Source organism: Microchirus variegatus (assembly GCF_963457635.1).
Source record: "Microchirus variegatus genome assembly, chromosome: 18".
NCBI lineage: Eukaryota > Metazoa > Chordata > Actinopteri > Pleuronectiformes > Soleidae > Microchirus > Microchirus variegatus.
In genome coordinates this window covers 21329603-21352680 of record NC_139819.1, presented here as the reverse complement: position 1 = coordinate 21352680, position 23078 = coordinate 21329603, and the positions used below count along the sequence as shown (strand labels likewise).

The following is a 23078-nucleotide window of genomic DNA, read 5'->3' as shown; positions in this document are numbered from 1 at the left end:
TTACGTGCAGCTGCAGCAAGCGTGTGACGTTTGTGGAAGAAGATCTCGACTTTCCAAAAAATGATATTTTTTTATTTTTTAAGTTTTTTCAGATTTTTCTTGGAAAGCCGAGATCTCGAGTTTCCCAAAAATATGGAAAAAAATATAAAAAAATAAAATAAATGTTTAAATTTTTTTTGGAAACTCGAGATTTCCAAAAAAAATTCTGAATATGAATATCGTGTCTATTAATCATGATTTCAATATCAGTCAAAAATAATTCTGACTAACATTTTTGCCATAATCGTCCAGCCCTAGTTTATACATGTTACAGTGTCATTGAAAAACAAGTTTTTTTTCCCTAAATATCTTTGTCATTTCAGTTTTACATATATGATCTACATACATAGTACACGCTAGTGCATGCGTTCTTATCCTTTATAACCAGACAAAATATAAATTATTTTATTTGTAATTGTGTATTTTTATTATTTTAATGAATTGCTTTCCAAATGGCGCTGTGGAAAAGGCCCACACAAGCCCACATCTGACAGGAAAAGTGTTTCAGACAGTAGCTTTAAATGAGCTGAAACTGATCTACAACTCCAGACATGAAACAAGGCAGGGGCGTGAAATCATAAACATAATAAAAGGTTGATTCATTCATATTAACCTGCATGATTATTCCATTATTTGAGAGGATATAACACAAATGCTCGTAACAAATGGTTGCTGAGGTTTATCTGGAACAGGCAGGCATTTGGCTCAGTCGTACCGATCATGATGACAAAGCATCGGACCGTGCCTAAAAAATTTCTCAAGGTCCAGCAAAGTGGCACCGTGGACATGGCTGCCAGCCAGACCATATGTCTCCATGGAAAACCTCCAGCACCTGTTCAACTCACATCTCAATTCCCTGGACAAACAACACACTTTCGACCTGTGCTGTTCTCACACACAAACAGTAAATTCTTACCGGGCCCAATACTGGATTCCCAGGGCTGTGATTATTGTTGTGAGAGAGGAAAAATTAATCTACCTGTGCCACAAGATAGGATCTCTGTATTTTTTTAAAAATCCATCTGGCCTCATGTCTGGCCATTATAGTGAACTACAAGTTTGATGAGTTATGTCTGTTGTGTATCCTTGCACTGTCTTGTGGGAACCATTCCTGTTCAGAATTATAGAGATGAAAACGCTTTAGAAATAAAATAAATAAATACTTTTGTTGTAATAACATATTTTATTTTCAATTCCAACACTTTTTCATCATTCTACAACTTTTGGCATGATCGAATCTTTCTCAAGCCCAGTTGAGAAACTCTAAAAAGGATATCAACCATGTATTATTAGTGAAAAGGTGACCTTTCAAATATATATCTTAACTTTTGGAAAAACTAAGTTTCTATAGTTAGCAGATCCAAACCGCACAGAATCCACAAGGTGTTTTCTTTGTGTCTGACTGTAGCTCGACGCTATGATGATGGTGCTCAGCACATCTGATGAGGTGGAGCAGTTGGTCTTGAGGAACACAGACCTGACAGACGACCTTCTGCTGAACCTGGCTGTGGCCCTGAAGAACAGCTCATCCGAGGTCACACTGCTCAACCTCAACCTCAACCTCATCGGCCCATATGGTGCTCACATCCTGCTGGACGTCCTTAGGGTGAAGCCTCAGGTTAAAGGCTTACAGTAAGTCCCAGCTTTCACGGAAAATACCAGAAATCAAATGGATATCACAAAACTTAATGAATACGAAGCAGACCCAAGAACACCAGCACTATTATGACTTTAAAAACAGAAAGTAATAGAACCGACAAGGCAGAAAAAGCAAACCCACGAATGGTCTCCACACATACACAAGGCGCCTCTTTTATGTGAACAATGCCTCCAGTGTCTTCCTCTGTTATATTAATGTTCTTGTGCTTGTCTTTGTGGAATTGGTAAAGAAGGACATCACATACTTGTTATAATACAGAAAATGTTCTGTATTTATATTGCTCTTTTCTTGACGGTTCCTCAAAACACTGCAGTTTTGCCATGCATCACATCTCTGTGCAGCACATGTTATATCACAAATCTTTTATGCACATTCACAACAGTCAACATGTAGACTAGTGGAGCTGGTAATCAAACACACAACCTTCAAGTTGAAAGCTATAGTCTATAAATACATAAGTATTTGAACATTACTTAAACACGCACATGCTGATTTGTCATTCTTTATGTGGAGACTCATGGACATAATGCATTCCCTAACCCTTACTCTAACCTTAACTATCACAACTAAATGTGTAACCGAAACACTTACCCTAACCTAAACCTAATCCTAATCCAAACCCTAACGGTCTTAACCCTTTAGCACCTAAGCCTCAAAATGTCTGTCTGTCTGGCTATTTTGGGTATTTTAACCATAAAAGGGCCAGAAAATGTCCTGTTACTAAGTGTTTTTGCCCATTTTTCCAGAATAACTTTCAATATCTGGTATATTTAAAATGCATGTTGAACAATTTAAAATGAAGAAAAACAAAAAGGTTTTAGATAAAATAAATAAAACTGTAGCTGTACATGAACACCAGATTTTGCATGTTAAATTTGAAATTTGAACAGTATAAAGCATATTTAAAATAGCATTTGATTGAGTCTTTGTCTCAATGTCCAAAAACTGTCCTCTTTGGGGACAAAGACGCTGATTTGCCTGCTTCCTCAAACAGCATGGAAATGACACATTCCCTATGGCCCATTACTCCTCACCACCACCACCTACCTTAAAACAATTATAATCCTAAAAACCATATCTTAACCCACAAAAAGCCCTCTGAAGGTATGAGGACCAGCCAAAAATGTCCTCAGTTTCCCAAAATATCCTCACTCATTTTTGTTTTTAGCAGCTGTTCTTCTAAGGACACTGCATTGACTTCCAATTCATTTGCACAGCCTACACAAAACAGTATCCCTTACCTGTACCATAACCAGTTAATGCCTAACTCTAACTTTAACCCAACCCAAATTCAAATCTTAGCCCTTGGACACCAGCCACAAGGGGGCCACATCTAGTGTACTCAAGCATCTGGCGTAAAAATCTCTGCCAAATCAAATATACAGATCATCCTGTGTGGCAAACATTTAAAAAAAAATATATTTTCTTATGTTACAGTGTATAAATATTAATATTAAAAATTATTGAGCACAGTGGACCAGCAGCTGGCTGTATCCTTTTAACAGGTGCTGTGGTATTGATGTTTTTTTATCCGTTTTTCCTGAAAAGATGTCAAACTGTTTCTTTAACGTGCACAGCACATCCATTATGTCCATGTATGGACAGTCGATGCAGACACAGAATAATCTCAGCCTCAGTAAAAATCATCATTAACACATAAAGGGGAAAAAAATCCATCACATCTGTTGGTCTTGAACTTTCAGAACAGCATATCGTTATGAAACTCACAGTATGTGTCATTATGAGAACAAACCTTTTTGTAATTCATATTTTACATATCATAGTAGTCTCATGGCAGACCAGAGGCTTTTCTATAAAATGAACAGTTTAAGGAGGAACTAATGTCTCTTTGTCTCTCTCTGGCTCTCTTCAGCTTGTTTGGAAATAGACTGCGAGACCATGGAGTGCTGACCTTGTTGAATGGAATAGCTGAGTTGCAGGAGCAAACGGTGAACACTGCTGCTGCCATACAACAGGCAATGCTTCTCCCATCAGAGCAAAATATACTTCAGCAGGTCCCCGCCGAGTGGAGCTCTTTCCGGGTTTTTACACTTTTAGAATTGGATATCGGGGGAAATGGCTTGGGCAGTGAAGCAATAAAGGTTTTAGCATCATATATGAGGCACCACTCGTATCTTCAGTACTTGGGCCTGGCTCAGACCAGTGCCGCTGATCTGGCGGCGTGGAAGGAACTTTTCGACAGCTTAAAGCTCAACAACTCACTGAGTCAGATCATCCTGGATGAGAACAACCTGGGAGACCCCGGGGTCAGGCTGCTGGCCGACATGCTGAAAGAGAACACGAGTCTGACGCAGGTGGATCTGGACAGGAACGGCATCAGCGATGTGGGAGGAAACGACATCATGGGGGCGCTGCTGTGCAGGGCACAGCTTCCCCTGAGGCATTTGAGCCTCCAGGAGAACGACATCAGTGCAGGGCTCATGAGCAGAATACAAGAGGAGGTCAAATATAAATGAACTCTGCAGGAGTGGACAAATGCACTATGAAGGGTGGTTGTGTTAGATACACAGAGTCAGCACTGACGGTACTGTTCTTAACCCTAAGCACTCAGAACATTTAGGCTGCTTTAACTATGTTTAAATGTAATGTATATACACAGAATATACAATATAGTGTCTTATCATTTTTTTCAGCACAACCTAGACAGTTTGATTAAAAAAAACTAATAATTTTCACGAATTATATTAACGCATGAGTACTCAAAATGTTGAAAATCAGATAGAATTTGTGAAATCAATCATAACTTTGACTTCACAACACAGGATGTCCATATAAGGAGTTGTATTATTTGAGCTTGAGTTGTATTCCTGTGAGCACTAAGGGTTAAGATAGACGTAAGCTTTATCAGGTCGTTTTCCTTGTGTTCCAGCTGAGCTCAGAAGATTTCAGTGAGAGTGAGCTTCCACGTTTCAGACTGGTGCCCAGGTTGCACACAGTGAATTTGGCACTGACCCTGTGTGTCGGTGCCTCATAAAACCACACTTCCATAAACCTGATCACTTGAAAACCAAAGGAAATTATATGCTGCATAAATAAATAACGCACTGATTTGAGCACTCAGGATTTTCCTGGAAAGAGTGACTCATTTGATTGGTTTGACCTTCACACACACACACACACACACACAAATCTCGTGTGGCCCTGTTAAGAATTGCTGCGTTTGAGTTTAGCCCAGGTGGGCAGAGTAGCAGCCGTGTTTGCTTTAAGGCTGCTCTGTGAATTGGATGCATTTTCAAAGGGATCTCAATGAACTGAAGCTTTCTACTTTGTGGCAAGGTTACATCTTCACCCTGTTTTTTTTTTTTTTGTTAGTTTGTTTTTATTCCCTTCATTTCATCTTCTTTTCCCCACCACCCTCATGACTCCACACCACCTCCTTTGCTATGAAAATGACTCCGGCACAGAGCTCTCTGATATTTCTGTCATTTTTATTGAATACCGTTGTGTATTCTGACCAAAAAATAAAGAAACCACAGTGATTCATTCCACCCACAGTATTTACAGGTCATGGCTGAACTCACATTCTTTTCTGTTTTATTCCACGAGTAGCCATCATTAGATCCCCTGCTTAGTTATGGGACATGTCATGCCATGCCACGTCTACTACCTTCATTTTGTTGTTCTCTTCCTCTGTCAGACAATACGCTATTCAGATACTAAGCATGGAAGGGGGGGGGGGGGCAAAACTAGGCCAGATTCATGTGAAGTTTGATGCCATAATGTCATTGTTCTATCAACACTGACATTCTGGGAATGATCAAAGCTTGTCAAAGTGGTAATTATCTCTTCCTCGTAGGGCTGCTAGCAGTGATTCTGCTGAAACCAATGCCTCCATATTTCATCAACAGTCTTTGCAAAATTCCTTTCTGTTGGACCCAGATAAAGACGCTCTCCAAAGCCCTGGGAGGCTGACAGATAAATGAGACTGGCGCACCTGAAGAGTACATCTGCAGAAGTTAGCCTGCTCTGAATAACATTGGATTTCTGTTGCGGTGATACTGAGCGATTTATAACGTTGTAAGATGTCCATGTGGTGTCGAATTTTCTAGTCACATCTAGAAAGTCAGTGCTGCAGCAGCCTGAGACACAGAGGTTTGCTCTCACTCAATACATGGCTGCCACTGGAGAGACAAGAAAAACTGATTTTGCCATGAGTAAAAGGGTAATATAACAGAATCAATGCTTGTGTTAATGTATAATTCTTAAGAATACATTTACTGCTTTATCATCTTGCTGTTTGAGCCATTACTAAAGGGTTATTTAAGTTAACTCCACAACTGCCTCCTACCCTAAAGTGTAAATGTGTCATTTTGTGATTTTTAGTCCTTTATCAGTCCCACAGGGGAAATTCCTCCTCTGCATTTAACCCATCCTCTACTAATCATACTATAAACCTTCCTAGAATTAGGAGCAGTGGGCAGCCACTGAGCAGAGCCCGGGAAGCAATAGGGGTTGGATACCTTGCTCAGGGGTACCCCAGCCCTGTTTTGACCTGGTGGGACTCAACACGGCAAACCCTTCGGTTACAAGTCAAGTTCCCTTTCCACTCGGCCATAGGCTGCCCACAAGACAGTGACACATACTTACCACAAGAGGCAGCGGAAAAGACAGAGCGATAAAAAATGCTGATTTTCGCTATGGAAAATCCCAAATTCTGCACATCGATGCAGTCTATGTCAGTACCTTTACAATTACACATTTCAAGTCTTCTGCATGAGACAAGTGAGATTTTGTTCACTGTGTAATGCGTTAACCGTCGCGGTGCTGGATATGCACTGCAATTTCCCACCCGATCACTAGGGGTCGCTACGCAAGGTTGTTGTGCTTTTGAGAAAGACTGTTGTAGTTGTTGTTGCAGCTGAATAACATTGAAACAGTGGCCGTTTCTCACCTGAAATATATATTTTTCTGTCCCGGAACGCAGTTTTAAGATTATTTGAGGTGAGAAATTAGCCATTTAGAGTCTAAACATGTGGTTTGTGTATTAAGATATGACGTATTTATAGTTTGGCAGCCACGTTGTCGGCAAATAGCTGAGTTGCAGGAGCAACTGTGGACGCTCGGTGCGCACAGTGGCCGGCACAGAGCAGCGTTAGCTCGGCCTGTCCTGATGACCAATCGCAGTCCTTGCTGTCTCCGTTGTCCCTTGACGGAGTGACGGACACTTAATAAATATTTCGTGCAGCCGCAGACAGCCTCTCCGGCGACGTAGAGGGGTCTCCGTAACCCACGCAGAGCACTTTGCACAGGAGTATGCATTGGGCTTAAGATCTCAAGAACCACATTTATATTCCAATGAATACAGAATGCAGTGGTACACCACCATGCCTGACTAAGCATAAGCCTGCACACAAGAGCTGCACTGTAATTTGCAGACTCCGTCGATAAGGTCTTTGTGCCTCTCTGTTACATGTAGACCTCAGTTCAGTGAACCTATTGTCTGTCTGCTTGTGTTATCTGTGTTAGGCCTGAAAGAAACCCTGTTGTCTACTTTCAACTGATCTTCAAAAAAAAAACATGGCCTTAAATCGCTGAAGGTCTGCACTGTATGTTAGAAATTCACCTGAGAGTCACAGTGTTGCTGCAGTATCCAATGAAATAAGAGGGTTAAACGCATTATTCTTCTGCATGATACACACTCGAACTTTCACTTATCCGTATGTGTACGACAATGAATTGCTCTTTTTTGTCACTGACCACTAGGATATAGATCTATAGGACATAAATGTGATACACAGAGTTTAAACAACCACTGTTGTGCTGAGGAAAACAGCACCGAGAAAGTCAGAAAACCACATTCTTCACTGTGACTCGGGGCAAAGACAAAACAAATGAAATGAACAATGGTTACTTTTGCTGAGGGGAAGTTCAGTGAGTCCTTTAAAGTGGCAATAAATGATTATTTTGTTAATCTATCAGCGCTTATATTTGCTCTGTATAATCTTTTACTATGGAAATGTTGTGGAAAGGTGAATGCTAAAATTCTGCCATTGTGCTAACAAAGAGCTTAGTGCTTTTAAAATCGCCATATGTAAGAATGTGGCAAAAAAAATGGTTACTACACTCAAATTCAAAATAGCAAGGTCTTTTCTCTTTCGTTTTCTCTGCCATTGTAGCTCAGACGAAACTGGCAACCCTTGGTTGGTCAACTGCTGAGACTCTCCTGACTGCAATGATTTGTAGATGGCGGTAGGTGAAATTGTCCCAGTTGTCAAATGAATGAGGATCGAATTTCAGATTTCAAAAATGAACACAGAGTATTTTTTTATAAAAAGGCAAAATGTAAAAAGTGAAACATAAGCAGGAAAAATAGCATGGAGCGAAAACATGGGGAGACAAAAACTGAGCATCAAAATGCTGGAGAAACAGAAGGGACTGAACAGTGTTGTTTTTGACAACATCTTAGATTTAGTCTTAGTCTTAGTCTTTTGGACGAAAATGCTTATTAGTTTTAGTCACATTTTAGTCACTTCTATATGTGATAGTTTTAGTCGACGGAAACTCACAAAGGATTTAGTCTAGTTTTAGTCGAAAAAAGAAGTATAGTCTTTTAACAAATGTATTTAGGTCAATAAGTATTGGAGATTGTTGTCGGGCAAGTGTCGATCATAAGTTGTGAAAATAGCAGCAGATCTATAAGTTCAACACACTGTGAGCTTGCAGATTGGCTATTATTACACACAAAAAGATGACCACACTTGTAAACATGGCTAAACATGCTGCTTAAGAAACACACACATGATGAATTGACGTTAGCGTAACAAAGGCTAACTTTAGCCACTACTGCTAACAACTGTGTCCAGTTATTGTCATGTCCCTAAATAATCCATCTGTCTGTTGTTTGCTAACACGTTAGCATAAAGATCGCTAGCTAACGCTAGCTAAAATGCTAACGACTCCACTTACATGAGTGAAGAAGTACAGCCGCAGTTCAGTCCCACACACACACACACACACACACACACACAGCAGAAGCAGTAGCGGGGTACGTGCATATTAAGTAGCCATGTGCTTTCTCCGTGACCGTCAGGTGATTGGCCGAAAAAACGAAATGTCATGCGTTTCAAACGTCTGACAGACCACCCACTGACATTTTCGTCCATTCTCGTCTCGTCAATGAAAACTCACACACGTCTCGTCATCAAAGAGTCACGTTTATCTCGTCACCGTCTCGTTATCGTCATGAAAAAAAGTGGAAACAACACTGTCTCTAACACGTTAATCGACAAAGATTAATGCATTATCTTTCACAGGGACAATCAAATACAGGTGTGACAGTCAAGACACAGGTGAAACGCATTAGGGCAGAGCAGACAATCAGGGAAGACAAGACAGGAAGTAACACACAAAAGATAAACTTCAAAATAAAGTGTTTTCAGAAACCCAGAGCAGTATGCTCATTTGTTTTGTCTATAGTTTGTCCAAAGGTATGCAGTCGAGACAAGTGACGGCCATTTTTCGTATTTGAAGCACAATATTCTTGGAGTTGGATGTGGATACACCTGGCTGTGGATGAGAGCAAAAGTCTTTTTGGCTGTGAAATGTCGCGCAGCAGTGAGACTTTCCAAAAACAGATCTCCTTTATAGTCGAGAATAGCAGGGGACATTTATAGACCTAACACATAGTTATACTGATGCATACAATGGTGCAGTGAAAGCAAACCATTGTAAAAATAAATTGATATGAACACTATGTAGCTATTTACTTTTTTACTACAGACTTACTATAAATGAGTCTGTAGCAAGCTTATATTGGGTCTAAACAATAGAAAAAGTATTATGGAGACATGTTTATGTGGGTAGCATCTGCACATTTGTTTTATGGCTGGAATGTTTCGAAACAATTAAATAAAAATGCCAAAAACACAAATCTTAGTGGTAACAAAATGACAATTACCCGAACTAAAATGGTGAAATCGACATTGGTTTTGGTCACTGTGCATAAAGTTCCGAAAATAGTTCTGTCATTAAACTCTTCCGATTATAAAAACATTAATTTCCTCTCTCTTTACACAGAATGATATCAATAATGAAAGAAAAGTTTTTTGAGCGTCGGCTCCTGCTGCTGTTTGACATTTGGCAGTAAGTGCAGCTTTTCAAAATGGATTATACATCAGTGGTTTGATCCTCCGCTCAAATGTCACCACAACAATGCATGTGACGAGGCAGCAGCTGTCTTTCTGCAGATCCACAGGGTAAAGCATTGGCAGTAATTACCAGCTCAGGTGTGTCCTTCAGGAAGATTTAGAGACAGTTTTATTTTTCCAAATCATTTCATTGAGATGTTAAAAGAGGTCGAGTGTCCTGACCTACAAGTTGCTGCAGTATTAAGCTCTGATTTCCCAGAATATATTATATTTTGGGGGTTTTAATCAAGGGGTAAACAGATCGGTCATTCATAATAAATCAAAATGTAATAGCTCTCCACTTGTTGCAAAAGCAGCACTTTCCAGATCTAATAATCTGGTATCAGATCATCTGAATAGATTATTTTCTTTTCCAGGTCCAATTTCCTATTCTTTGACTGACCCATTTTAAGTCATTTCTCTGTCCATTCAATGGATCAAAGTCCAATATTCAATTTTGCTGTTTTCATGGCCACCAGCTCCTATCGGGACACTCTACAGACCACAGAATTCTAAATTACCTACTTTAATAGATGCCTATTACTGCACCTGTACTGATTTATCAGTTCTCAAGCTTTCCAAACATATTAAATGTGTAGTTTTTGCTGGATGGACAACAGCAAAACCCCTCTTTTTGGATGTTGCACATATGGAGCTGTCAGCAGCCTGAATAAATGCTGCTAATGAAAACACTTTGAATACCGAGCATAACTCGTTCTGTCTTTATTATGATTCGTTCACTTTTTTATTTATTTGTTTTGCCTGTTGTTTTGGCTGTGTTTGTTTTTTCTCCGTCTGAACAATGAACAGAGAAGAAACGTGGAGAACAGAAGACGTATTTCGACGTTTTTCTTTTCATCGTAGACTTTTTTCGGGTAAGTTGATTGAGTTTATCTGTCCTCATAAACGCTATATCATACATGTGATTGAACTCTGACGAGTCCAAGGGTATTCGTGTTCAAGTGAATGCCGGTACACGTCTTACGGTACATCTTTGTTGAAAAAAAATCAGCCAGGCCGCAAAGCATCATGGGTAATTTCATCTTCCACTTCATTTTAAGCCCACATCAGAGCTCACTACATTTTGAGGGTTGATTATAAGGGCAAAATCGCACTCTCTCTTGCTCCCCCCTACACGAGAATGCGCAAAATTTAGGGTTAGGGAGGTATTGGGACGGGGCCTATACTATACTATACTATACTATACTATACTATACTATGCTATACTATACTATCACTAATAAAAAAAACAAAAAACATGCAGAGTCGAACCGTGCTGGAACTACAGTATGTCGTGGAAAGGCGCCATAAGGAGAACTACATGAGTGAGGTAATAATCTACCATTATCGTGGCTGGGGGTGACATATCTTTCTTAGACACACTTTTAAATCTTTGTAAGTAGTGAGAAATGATCCTTGAAATTTCTGAGACAGCCGAGTCTGAAAAGTCAATTCAGCTTAATGTTCAGAATTGAATTTAGTCTAAATCCTATAATTTCGAAGAACAGAAAATCAAACAAAGGCACACTTGAGAACTTAGTAAACCAGTGTTTGAAAAGTTACTTCAGTCTCAATAGTTGTCGTTCAATCGATGGTTGTTTCATTTGCAGTGTTTGGGTGCATTAGAGATCATAGTTACTCCAGTGGGATTAAAACTGTTTTACAAATTCTAAACCTATAACATCCTTTAAATTGAAACAACATAGTTTGATCTCATGGTGACATCATATTAAAAATAAAGCGATCATTTATTGGTTTAAATGTGGACTTGCCTATAACGTAAAAGAACTGGCCTTTATGTTTCCTGTTGTATGTATGGAATGGGTAAACAGAGCACCGGGCCATGCTTTTATTGGATCCAGCTGGGCCTGGACAGAGGTTGCTGCATTCAGCTGGCCCCAATTCCCCCAGACATGAGAGTTAAACAAAAGCCTCTGTGTTTATCAGACAAAAAGTTTCCATCGCTATTACGCATGACATGGAAGGATTCATGTGCTATTTTACAAATTCATATTATAATGATGAAAATAGAAAGGGGCAGAGGAGCAGCAAACATGTACCATAATCCCTTTCAGTCTTTTGCAGCCACCGTCAGTGGAATAAATCATGATGAGTGTTGTGCACACCCAAATTGTTTATCGTAATTTATATGACTGCTACTATGGTGTAGGGATATTAATTACACTGACGCCATCTGTCAGCACTAACATCCTCAGGTTTCCTGCAGATGCAGATGATATTGTTGGGATATCCTGGCCAACTGACTTCTATTAACCTCCTGTGGTCTGGAGTAAAAACAAGCACTCCATTATCTCCCACTGTCTCACTGCGAATCTACACCTGCCATTGGTTAAAGATGAGGTCTGGGATTAACATGTGATCTGTGTGAGACAACAGTAAACTCCTTGATTCCAAATGGAAAACAACACCCTGAGGATCATTCATGTCATGGTTCAGTTTGGCAGAATAATAAAGCCCTTGGTAAGGCTTGCATTTGACTGAGAACTGCACCTTTACTTGGTAGGCAGGGTGTGGGCTATATGCCCAGTGACCGTGTCAGCGAGATATGGAGTGTGACGTTGTCCTGGTGCGACAACAATGAACGTCAACAGCAGACGGTAACACAACAGACAATGGAGAACATCATTTTTTTTTTTCCCCTGCTCTGTTTGTGGCTGTTTGTCTCAACAAGACGTCAGGCTTCATATGAGAATAAACTGCAGGCGTTAAATAAATGTTTTTGATACTATTCCTAATGGAAACACTAAAACCGAACCATTTCATTTGGTGCAAACACAAATACAATGAAAAAACCTAATGCGGTAAGTTCTGCACTTCTTTTCAACTTGACACTGAAGTTTCTGTTGCTTTTTAAATCACTTACCCTCTTACACCAAAGCCTGGAGAGAGAATCTTCATTTTTACAGCATAACACACATCAGTTGTTGTTACAACACAGCCTCCATTTGTAAGTTCAAATGTTATCATATTATTTTGTGACTCAAGTGTCTGAAATCCTTCAGGCACATTTATCAAAGGTAGAAAAAAGACCAACATATCCAGCCTCCCTGCAAACTAAAAACCGATTTTTCTCTGTGGAGTTTGCTGCAGAGGAGAGATTGGTTTAAAAAGTGGCTTAAGTCAGGTTTCCCTTGTGTCTATGCTTGCATTTGGGCACACACAGGGCAGCCAGCACTATGTGTCAGTACCTCATACAAACACGCTTCAAAATACCTGAATAATTAATTAAAACATCTATTAAATAGATGTTTTAAATTTTAATTGAATATATCTTTCCTCCACAGCTCATCTAAGGTTTCCATGAAACCCCAGCACATGAAGCAGATCTGCTTCGAAAAAGTTTCTTGCTGACCGGCTGTTACGTAGGAAATATGTGATAAAAAATAGCATTTTTCCCATCTTCGGCTGCCGATGTGCACTGTGCTCTCAAACTTGTACATGTCAGGAATCATCAGCATGCAGATATCAGACGACAAACCATCTGTGTCCCATGAAACCATAGACTTAACATAACAATTACATAACTGTCTGCAGCCAAGACATCACATGGGTTATGATGGATGTTAACAGCTATTACTTCACTGTGAATTAAAGATGTTTAATTCACAGTGAATGTCCATGTTTTTCTCTTTGTCAACAAAGCCTCATGTCGCTTATTCCTACATCGCCAAAACTATTAACTATTAACTACATCATCATTTGAACAAAGTGTATTTTTCTATCATGAATAACACACAGACTGAAACTTTAAAAAATCAAGTAGACTTTTATTCTAAGTTACTCTCTTTATCCAAGGCCATGGTCAAATGTGCACTCAGTTGCACTGATTCACTTCATATACTTAAAATACAGTAAATCTTAAATGAAATGAGTGTAAGTGGATTTCATGAAGAAATTAGGTGAGGCCCAATGTTATAATATCCCTTGGCATGTCTTCAGGAACTTGGCAGTTCCTGGGCCACAGCTTGAAAAACCACTTTTACAATAGTATTACAAACCCCATGAAACTGAACACCCGAGATTGGAGATCTTCCTCTGTGCTCTTCCAAGCACATTGCCCTTCTTGTCTGCAAACTAAAACTCAAGGTAACCAAAGCTCGTGTCCGACGTTGCTCCGACAGGCATACATGAGACGTTCTCTTCCTTCCTGGCTCTGAGAGGATGAACTTGTGAGGGGAGCTCTGTGTGAGCAGGAGGGATCCAGTTACAGGGCGGCTGAATCGCTGTTCTGTTGGGTCTCCCCTTAACACTGTCATAGCGTGTTTGCTGAAGGAGGGTCAATGAGGACTTTCTTTGGCAGAGGAATTTCACAGCACACACACACAGACAAGACAGACACACTTACAGGATCCCTGCTGCTGTGGTGAGAACGGAAGTGGATGATGAAGCTGGAGGTGAAGAAAGGCTGTCACAAACAGATGGTTTAAGTTTCAATTGATACCATTAATTGGTCATTTTTTTATATAGCTCAATGAAACTTGGTAGGAGATGATATGGCAGTTCCTTATTGTGACTGGACTTCACCTATGATTCACAAGGAACGCAATAGTTGTAGAAGCCTTAAAGGTGAAGTAAGTAGTTTATAGTGCCATCTAGAGGAGAGGCTGAAATTTACAACAAAGAACTGCTCCTCTGCTCACCCCCTCCCTTCCCTGAGCGCTACGGTATCCTCAGCCGGTCAAATGTCTACCGCGGTCGTAGCAGACGAAGCGGAGAGAGAGGAGGCGGGACTTCCGCTACAAGTAAAGCGATGCTTGATTTGTTCTCTCGCGTTTTTCCTTACAGGCTCCGGTAGAAACATGGCGTCTCGCTGCTAACAGTGGCTATGCAACCGCGGCCCGCGACCGTGTTATTTTACAACTTTTATACAGCGACTAGACAATGCAGGAGCACATAATATGTATAAAAAAAGTGGATTTTGGGTTATATAAACCCATAAATACTACATAGTGTCCCTTTAAAGGTGCATTATGTAATAAATCTAAATCAACTGGCCATAAAATCCTCCTAATATGTCACAGAGACTCAGGAATAATGTTCATATAACAAACTGAACTCACCAACAACAACAGTACAGACAAAATATTTGCATTAAAAAAAACATTTTGCAGACTGCAAATCATGTTTATGTTTTGGCATGTGGCGCCACCTATCGCCGTCTACCAATCATTGCAGTCAGTAGAGTCTCAGCTGCCGAGCAACCAAAGGTTGCCAGTTACGTCAAAAAATGAAACCTAAAAGACCTCTGTATTTTGAATTTGAATGTAGTAACCGTTTTTGGCCACATTCTTACATATGGCACCTTTAACCCTGTAAGACCCACATTAAGAAAAACCTAAAAAAAAAATGATTTGACCTTTCAGATGTTGGAGTATGAGGCCTTTGATGCAGCAATCAAAGAGTTTTTGCAAAAAAAATGTTTATGTACGTTTTTAGAGAAACGTTGTAATTTTACAACGTTGGGCTTTGGTGGTAGCAGAATTTCTGTCTTTGTGCTCACTTTGTCTGAACAACAATTCACAACAACTAAGGGTTTATTTGCAGGCTTGATTGCTTACTTAGCTCCATAAATGTATATAACATTTAAAAATAATCACACATTAGTCATATTTTTATGAAAGCATTTATTAAATTATATCTCTTTGTAAGTCGCTTTGGACTAAAGCATCTACTAAATAGCCTAAATGTAAATGTAATTGTCTTAGCCTATGGTCACCTACTTATCATACTAAAAGAAAAACATGCAAACCCCCACTTACATTCACACCCCACATTCAGGAACATTTACACCTTTCCCAGAACTGAATTGTCTGTTGATATCCTCTTTGTGGACAAAGACATGGGATTTTAGCTCAGTCTGATCAAATTAACTATACATTTGACCAGAACACAACACAAGGGTCTAATGTATGTAATGTATACTGTTCATGTATAAAGAAAATCCTCTGTTTCAGGCTGTGATGTTGTGGAGTGAATATCACGTGTCTGTGTCCACTGTAACAAGCCTGCTATTTTTGCTACCACCAAGACCCAGTGTTGTAAAATTACAACAAATATGTAACAAGCTCTAGAGGACATTTGATGCATCTATTCCACAATAACTAAATATGTACATGTTCTACATATTGTAATAACATCCCAAAAAAATATAAAATACATTTTACTTACTTCAATTTGATGAATCCAGTGCCATGAAACAAAGAGGTTTTGTTCGGAGGAAATACTGAGAAGTTGTGTGCGTTTATGGCCATAAATCAGGACTTATAAACAAATGTAACATCCATTTAACTTTGAATTTGACATTTTTCTTGAACCACATGAACTGTAGATGTAGAGTGTTCTCATGTCCCATGACAGTGAGCAGCAGTTTCTAAAAAAATACCCTTACCTGCCTGTCTGGCACCAACAACAGTGGCGTGTTATTGGTATTATTATTAATATTAATATTATCTTGCAATTCTCATAAAAACTGCACATGCTGGTGCCCTCAATAAGCCAAGTTTGAAGCTTGTCAAGCTGTTGCGGAGATTTCGTTTCAAATATTGAAGACACCTCAGATCCTTGGAAAACTGAGACAATGCCTGACATCTGAACAGTGAGGCATCGTCGCAGATTCTTGCGAGCAGCGTGCCAGGTCTGATACACAAAGTTAGTAAGCCTTGAGATAGCGTATCCGGTCCAGATGCCTGGCGTCTTGTTATCTAGTGAGGGAACTTGAATGGCGCCTAGTTTGTGTCTTATCCTAAGTTATGGCTGTTAATATTGTACACCGTTTGGATATAAGAATAATTCAACTTAAAGCTGGCTGAAGATTAGATTCTCTCTCACACAAACCTGTAAAACAGTTATTCAATGAACAGGCAGATGTTCCTTGCATTTAACAATAGATTAGTGGAAGGGTGGAGTCATTAAATTATACATCTTGAAGGCTGGAAAGCATTCGTTTGGCGAAAACATCTCCCAGCCCATCTGACAGTATACACTCACAGGACACAGATGTGGTGTTATGCTGTTTTTTTTCCCATCAGCCTTAAGGATAGAACATTCTTCTGCATACCATGGTCATATTTAACCTAACTTTAAATTATTGTTTTATGCCAAATTGTGCGTTTCCATGTTCCCAATTATTTATTTTTTTATGTAAAGGACATTTTGCCCCTGTGAATGAAATGTGCTTTCACAAATACAAATTGGCTTGTTGCCAGTCCATCATCTCAAACTAAACGCCAAACTCACCATTTTCCTCTGACCTCTGACCTGAACAAGGCATTTTTTTGCCCAGAGAACTGCTCACTGGATATTTGCTCTTTTCAGAAACATTCTCTGTAAACCCTAGAGATGGTTAAGTGTGGGAATCCCAGAAGTTACTGAAATACTCAAACCAAATATCTATGCCTAATTCTTATGAGTTTAGCTGTGGAAAGTCATGATGAACTATATAAAACGGAGAGTTCAATCGCCTTTCTTCCTCTCTTTTTGAACCTCCCAGGGGCCTCAAACTCAAAATGACCCGGGGGCCTGCTGAAGTTCTAGTCTGGACAGGAGGGGCTGGGTCAAGTGAAAAAAATTGAAATTAAAATTATATCTTGATAATCAATCGTGACGTTGCAATTACGATTATTTAGGATGACGTCGCACACCATTTCAAAGTAAAAGTGTTTATTTTCATATGTAGTTCAAGACAAAAAAACCCAATTTGTGATGCAAAGTTAATCTGGAAATAACAAAAACAGACAGACAGAAATAAAACATAATGAATTAAAACATTAAATCAAAAATAATATACATCTAGAGAATAACAATTAAAACACTAGGCAGGCTTTTATATAATTGAATCTAATCATTTAAAATAAGTTAACCCTATTTTAAGATAGACTGATGTTTGAACAGGTGTACATGTACAGGTGTACCTGATAAAGTGGATGTTGAGTCTGTGGAGAACACTGATGAGTGTGAGGAAGAGGAGACACCTTCATCCAGCTGGAAGAAGCGCACGGTGCGCGCTTCAGTGAGGGCGACAGAGGGAGGTGTTCCCCCTCCTCCTCCTCCTCCTCCTCCTCCCTGACTCCCAACATTTCCCTCGCTCCTCAAGAAACTTTCATTTTGGGAAGTCGACAAACACAAACACACACACGCACGCACGCACGCACACACACACACGCACACACAACGGTCGTCATCTCGTGCTGTCACTGTTACTCTGGACTAAGACTTGTCTTCACGGTCATTTTACTTTTCCAAAACGCGCACGGGGAAGACGTCGGAAGCGCATAAGTGAAACATCCGCAGAGCGTCTTTTTCTGGGGGGGAATTTTTTTAATTCATTGTCATATTCAGGAAGGAAACTACCGGGTATATCAAGGAACAAGACAGTGACATACCACAAACGCTGTTTCATCCGAAACCTTCTTATTTGCTGCTTGGATGTTGTTCTGTCTGTATTTTCTCGGTGAGACGTTCACTGACCCTCGCAGAACACCTGGAATGGAAAAAGTTGAACTGCTTCGACTGGACTGCAGTAAAAACTCCCAAGAAATAATGAAGTAACCGCTATGGAGCCGGACAATGTCCCGTACTCCAAACTCAAAACCAGTGGAGTCGGAGGGTGAGTCAATATACAATTAATATGTATTATTAAAACTCTGCTTTACTCCTTTATTCTTTTTAAATAATAAATAAAAGGTTATTGGGTTCGTGTGCTCCTGAACGTCACAGTGCTTTTAGAACAAGTGTGTTATGTCTGTTTTGGCAATGCAATTATAAGTGTTTTGTTTTTAAAAAGTATTATTTTCACAATAAATAAAATGGAGAAATTAAATTAAAGTAACTTATTTTATTTGACTTTATTTGTGATTTGGGAGTGTGAGTATTTTACAGAACTTTTGTAAGTTGCCGGTTAGTTTCTGAAAAGTCTTTCGTTCTGTTGTGTTGGGGGTTGTGTCTTTGCAGTTTGTTGCAGACGATCTGGGACTGATTTCAGGGAGATGTATGAGAGGAGGGGAGAATATCAGTCATCTCCTCCTTCTCTCACCCACCCTCGTTGTTGCATCTCACTCAGCTGGTTGGCTGTCCGTCTTAATGGGAGGGAAGAATCAAACTTACAAAAAAATGATGTTGCATCATATTCCCATGCTGGACATATGAGAGACTTGGTGACAAACTGCAACGGTATATTAAGAGGAAGAAGGGAAACCCTTAAGAGCTGCGACTGTCAGTCAGTGTGCCAGTGGTTGACCAATCGTTTTTCCTGTGGCTTCCTGGAAAACCACAAAATGTACAATATTTCCTCTCACTGTTTCTTTATGGTGCTTCTGGTCACTGAGCCTGTACCACTTCAAACATCCTTCACTCTGCATCCAGTCAATGTGTTACATACAACTAAATCATTGCTCCGTAGCCTGGTTTCCCTGAAAACCCACGGTCATTCCTTTTTTTTACCATTTCATGTTTCTCAGTTTGGACAGTTTTAAAAGTGATGTGCAAAAGTCTTACAAGGAGGTGGAGGGTTCCATGGAAACTGTACTTCATATACACAATGAGTAGGTATACATGGGATTGTTAAAAAATGTACCTATAGGTGGTGGTAGTTTCAGGGGAAGCTCATTTCAGGCCCAGTTATTTACACATAAAAATTGCACATAAATGCAAACTAGAACAAGAAGGGACGATAATTATGTAAAAACCGACCAAATATTTTATCAGATGTGCCTTTCGTTTAGACGGTGACAGCGTTTTTGTGGCTTAAAAACGGCAAAAACATTTACCCACCCTCCAGAGTGGAAATCTTAAAAACGCTCCGATGTCGCGTTCCCGTCTAAAGGGTTGAAAACGCAAAAGTGTTCTCTGAGCTGCTCACGCTGGTTTTCCAGAAAGAAGGACGTTTCAGCGCATGCGTGCGCTCCTGGTGTTGTTGTATGGCAGTGCTTCACAGCGCCACCTAGCCACCTGGCATGCACACTACATCAAATTTCACACACTTTTGCGTCACCGCGTGCATGCAGATTTCCACCCAAAGACGCTCGTCTAAACGCAAAATAAAAAGTGGGGAACGCAACGCCACTTTTGCGGTTTGTGTTCAGATCGTTGTCGTGTAAAGCCAGCCTGAAACTCTGCAATAGTGTTTTTATTTACAGTGTATGTGTATAACACATAACAACCAGCTATTTGTCTGCAGACTTCCTTCGCAAAATAGTCACACAAAAAAAATCTATGTTTTCTGCAACGCTATCAATCAAAAAATTGGTTCCGCCTTTTGCGACAGTTCCTCTAATCAGCATACAGAAGGCCAGCATGCACGTCCGCCCACTGCTCCATTGATTCCAATTGAAGCTGAGCTTCTGTGGAAGTGACGGATTTGCCACATTTGTGCCACAATCACCGTCGAGCTCACCACAGTGAAAAAAACACTGGAAAAAGTTCAGAGTGTGTGACAAGACTGCCAAAATAAAGTAGTACATGGTGAAGGTATGACGTTCATCTGAAAGTCATGTTTACCTTACTGCCAATCGGAGCAGTTATTTGAATATTGATTGCATCTACTCCCACTGCAGGCAAAAGTCAGATACACGTGGGTTTTTTGAGTGGAAAAGGGGCTCGAGTTAGTAAGACCTGTGCCAAGTAGCAGACGACAGATCTCGACCAGGTGAAGACCAAACATTGCAGTGCCACCCTGGTGTGAACATGTTGTAACATTTAGTAGGTTTATTCAAGTGTGTAATCACTTTGATATAAGAATTTAAAGGAACCTTTTATGGTGCTTTTCCACTATATAGATCCAGCACGACTTAGCTCGACTTTACTTGGTTTGGTATCGTTTTCCATTGCTACTTTAAAGGGATATATTATTCAAAATTCAAATTTTTTAATAATTTAAATCCTTATACAATATTTGGGACTCTGGAGGCCCTATCAGTCGGCAAAGTGTGAAAAAAGATGACTCACTACTGTTTTTGTGGTCCTCCTCAGTCTAAGTACAGCAGATGAAACACACGATGTTGACTTCCGCACTCATTGGGACGTCACAATGCGCTAAATTCCTGGAACTGTTGTCTCGCGGAGCTCCGCTTTGTCCGTAAAACATGCGAGAGTGCTGACGAGGGGCAACGGTATCCGAAAACGAGATGTCTGCGAAAAGTTCTATTCTTGGCTCCACAGTGCAGCACAGAGTCCTACACAAACTTCCAGCCTCAGGGGATTTATCTGTCCAGTGGATACATGTTATATATGACAGCAATGTGCCTGCTAGAGCCTGCAAATGATCACTTTTCCAAATGCTAACTGCTGCATTTTGAAGTGGAAGCTTAATATACAAACCAACATATTGAACCTTTATTGTATATACAACGGCATCATGTGATACTGGTGACTGGGTTGTGTGCAAAAAAAACCCACAGGTTCTCACTTAGTCTCACACAGTTAGAGCCAAATCACCTCTTCAGTGTGAGCAGTCAACACTTCTGTTATCACCCGTCTTAAAATATAAATGTCACTGAGAAATCAATGGTGGGATTTCATGCAGGCAATAAAGGTCAACGCTGTCATGTGAAAATGGATGTGGTGTAATTACCTACAAAATGACAGCACAATCCTTTAATAGTAAAGGGAAAACACACGCCACTTGATATAATGGGTCTTTTGTCTCAATTACTGATAAGGTAATAAGATGCAATGAACTGTGTTCAGTATAACCTCCACATGAAATCATACAGGCAATGTAGGCTTTTCAGAGCTGGTTCAGAGGGAGCACTCAACTAAATCTGCTGAGAAGTGGTTTATCTGGAAGGAGCAGACAAAGGTTATTTTATTTTAACAGACATGTTCCAGATATTCTGCAGCAGCAGGCCTCATCAGCGAGTGTGTTCACATGCATGGGAAAAGTCAAATTTTAGACAATAATTAGGGTTTCTTAATGTCATGTAAAAATAGTTAGTCCGACTTAAGTTGAGCTAGTCTTAAACCCAATTTATACTCCTGCGTAAAGTGCTCTACGTAGGTTACGCAGAGTCCTCTGCATCGATGCAGAGCCTGACGAAGAGCCTCGTGCGTCGTCTCCGACTGCACGAAATATTTAATTTTAAGTATCCGTCACTCCGTCAAGGGACAACGGAGACGGCAAGAGCTGCGATTGTGCCGGCTCACAGTGAGCACGGAGCGTCCACAGAGGCGGAGCTGACAACGCCGCTGCCAAACTATAAATACGTCATATCTTAACACACACAGCACATGATTAGACTCTAAATGGCCAATTTCTCGCCTCAAATGATCTTTAAACTGCGTTCCGTCACACAGAAAAGTGAGAAACGGCCACTGTTTCAACAACAACAGTCTTTCTCTCTCTTTCTCTCTCGACGCCATTGCTCACTGTAGCCAGAAGCACAACAACCTTGCGCAGCGACCCCTACTGTTCGGGCGATAAATTGCAGCGCGTGTCCGTCACCACGACGCAGAAGTATGAAGGCTCGAGTCGTCTCCGTGGTTACGCAGTCGGATAACGCATACGCAGTCGGAGAAGTATAATGTGGCCTTTAGTCAGACTAACATACCTGGATAATGCAATTATTTGTCCGATTACTCCTGCATGTATATGCTTAGTCGGACTGGAGTCAAACGTGGCATTGTACGCATCACGTTTCGCATAACGATCACCATCATTTCTTCTCTGGTCTTTGACCCAGATGTAAAAGGAGACAATGTACAGAATATGCTGTCAGTGGCATCTTTGTATCATGATTAACATGTACAGCAGGTACAGAACATACAGAACCACAGCAAGATCCATCTTACCATGACGTAATGGTCAACAGGAAACTGATTAAACCAGATGTACACTAAATAAATAAATGTCCGGTTGCCTACCTTAGTCTGACTACGACTTTAGCTGGATTAAACTGTCCATGTGAACGTACTGACTGTTGTTGGTGGAAGTTCATCAGGGCTCAGGCTTTGGAATGCAACTTATCAAATTCAAGGACTTTTCAGGACCAATTTCTTTACATTCGAGGACTGAATTTGGTGACACAGCATAAGATGGGAGGGCAACTTGTAAGAGCTGCTTCGCCCATGGCATCCACTTTTATTGATTTGCAGCCCACTCTGCATGTGGCCAAGTAATTGTTCTTGGGATCTTGGGCAAGCACGTCTTTGTAATCTTCTTTGGTGAGCCAGAGATCTTGGAATTTGCATTTCCCAGGCACCACGTAATTTTAGCTCTC

At 40.3% G+C, this 23078-nt stretch overlaps 1 protein-coding gene across 1 annotated transcript in view; it reads left to right on the top strand.

Moving 5' to 3' along the window:
- Window positions 1-18416: 18416 nt before the first annotated feature.
- Window positions 18417-23078, top strand: part of col27a1b (collagen, type XXVII, alpha 1b) — a gene marked incomplete at its 3' end in the record, with an annotated part of 87765 nt that continues 83103 nt past the window's right edge. The window contains exon 1 of the mRNA XM_083905395.1: window positions 18417-18472. Within this exon, the coding sequence (XP_083761521.1) occupies window positions 18420-18472 (53 nt within the window). The 5' untranslated portion in view covers window positions 18417-18419. The remainder of the gene's footprint in view (window positions 18473-23078) is intronic.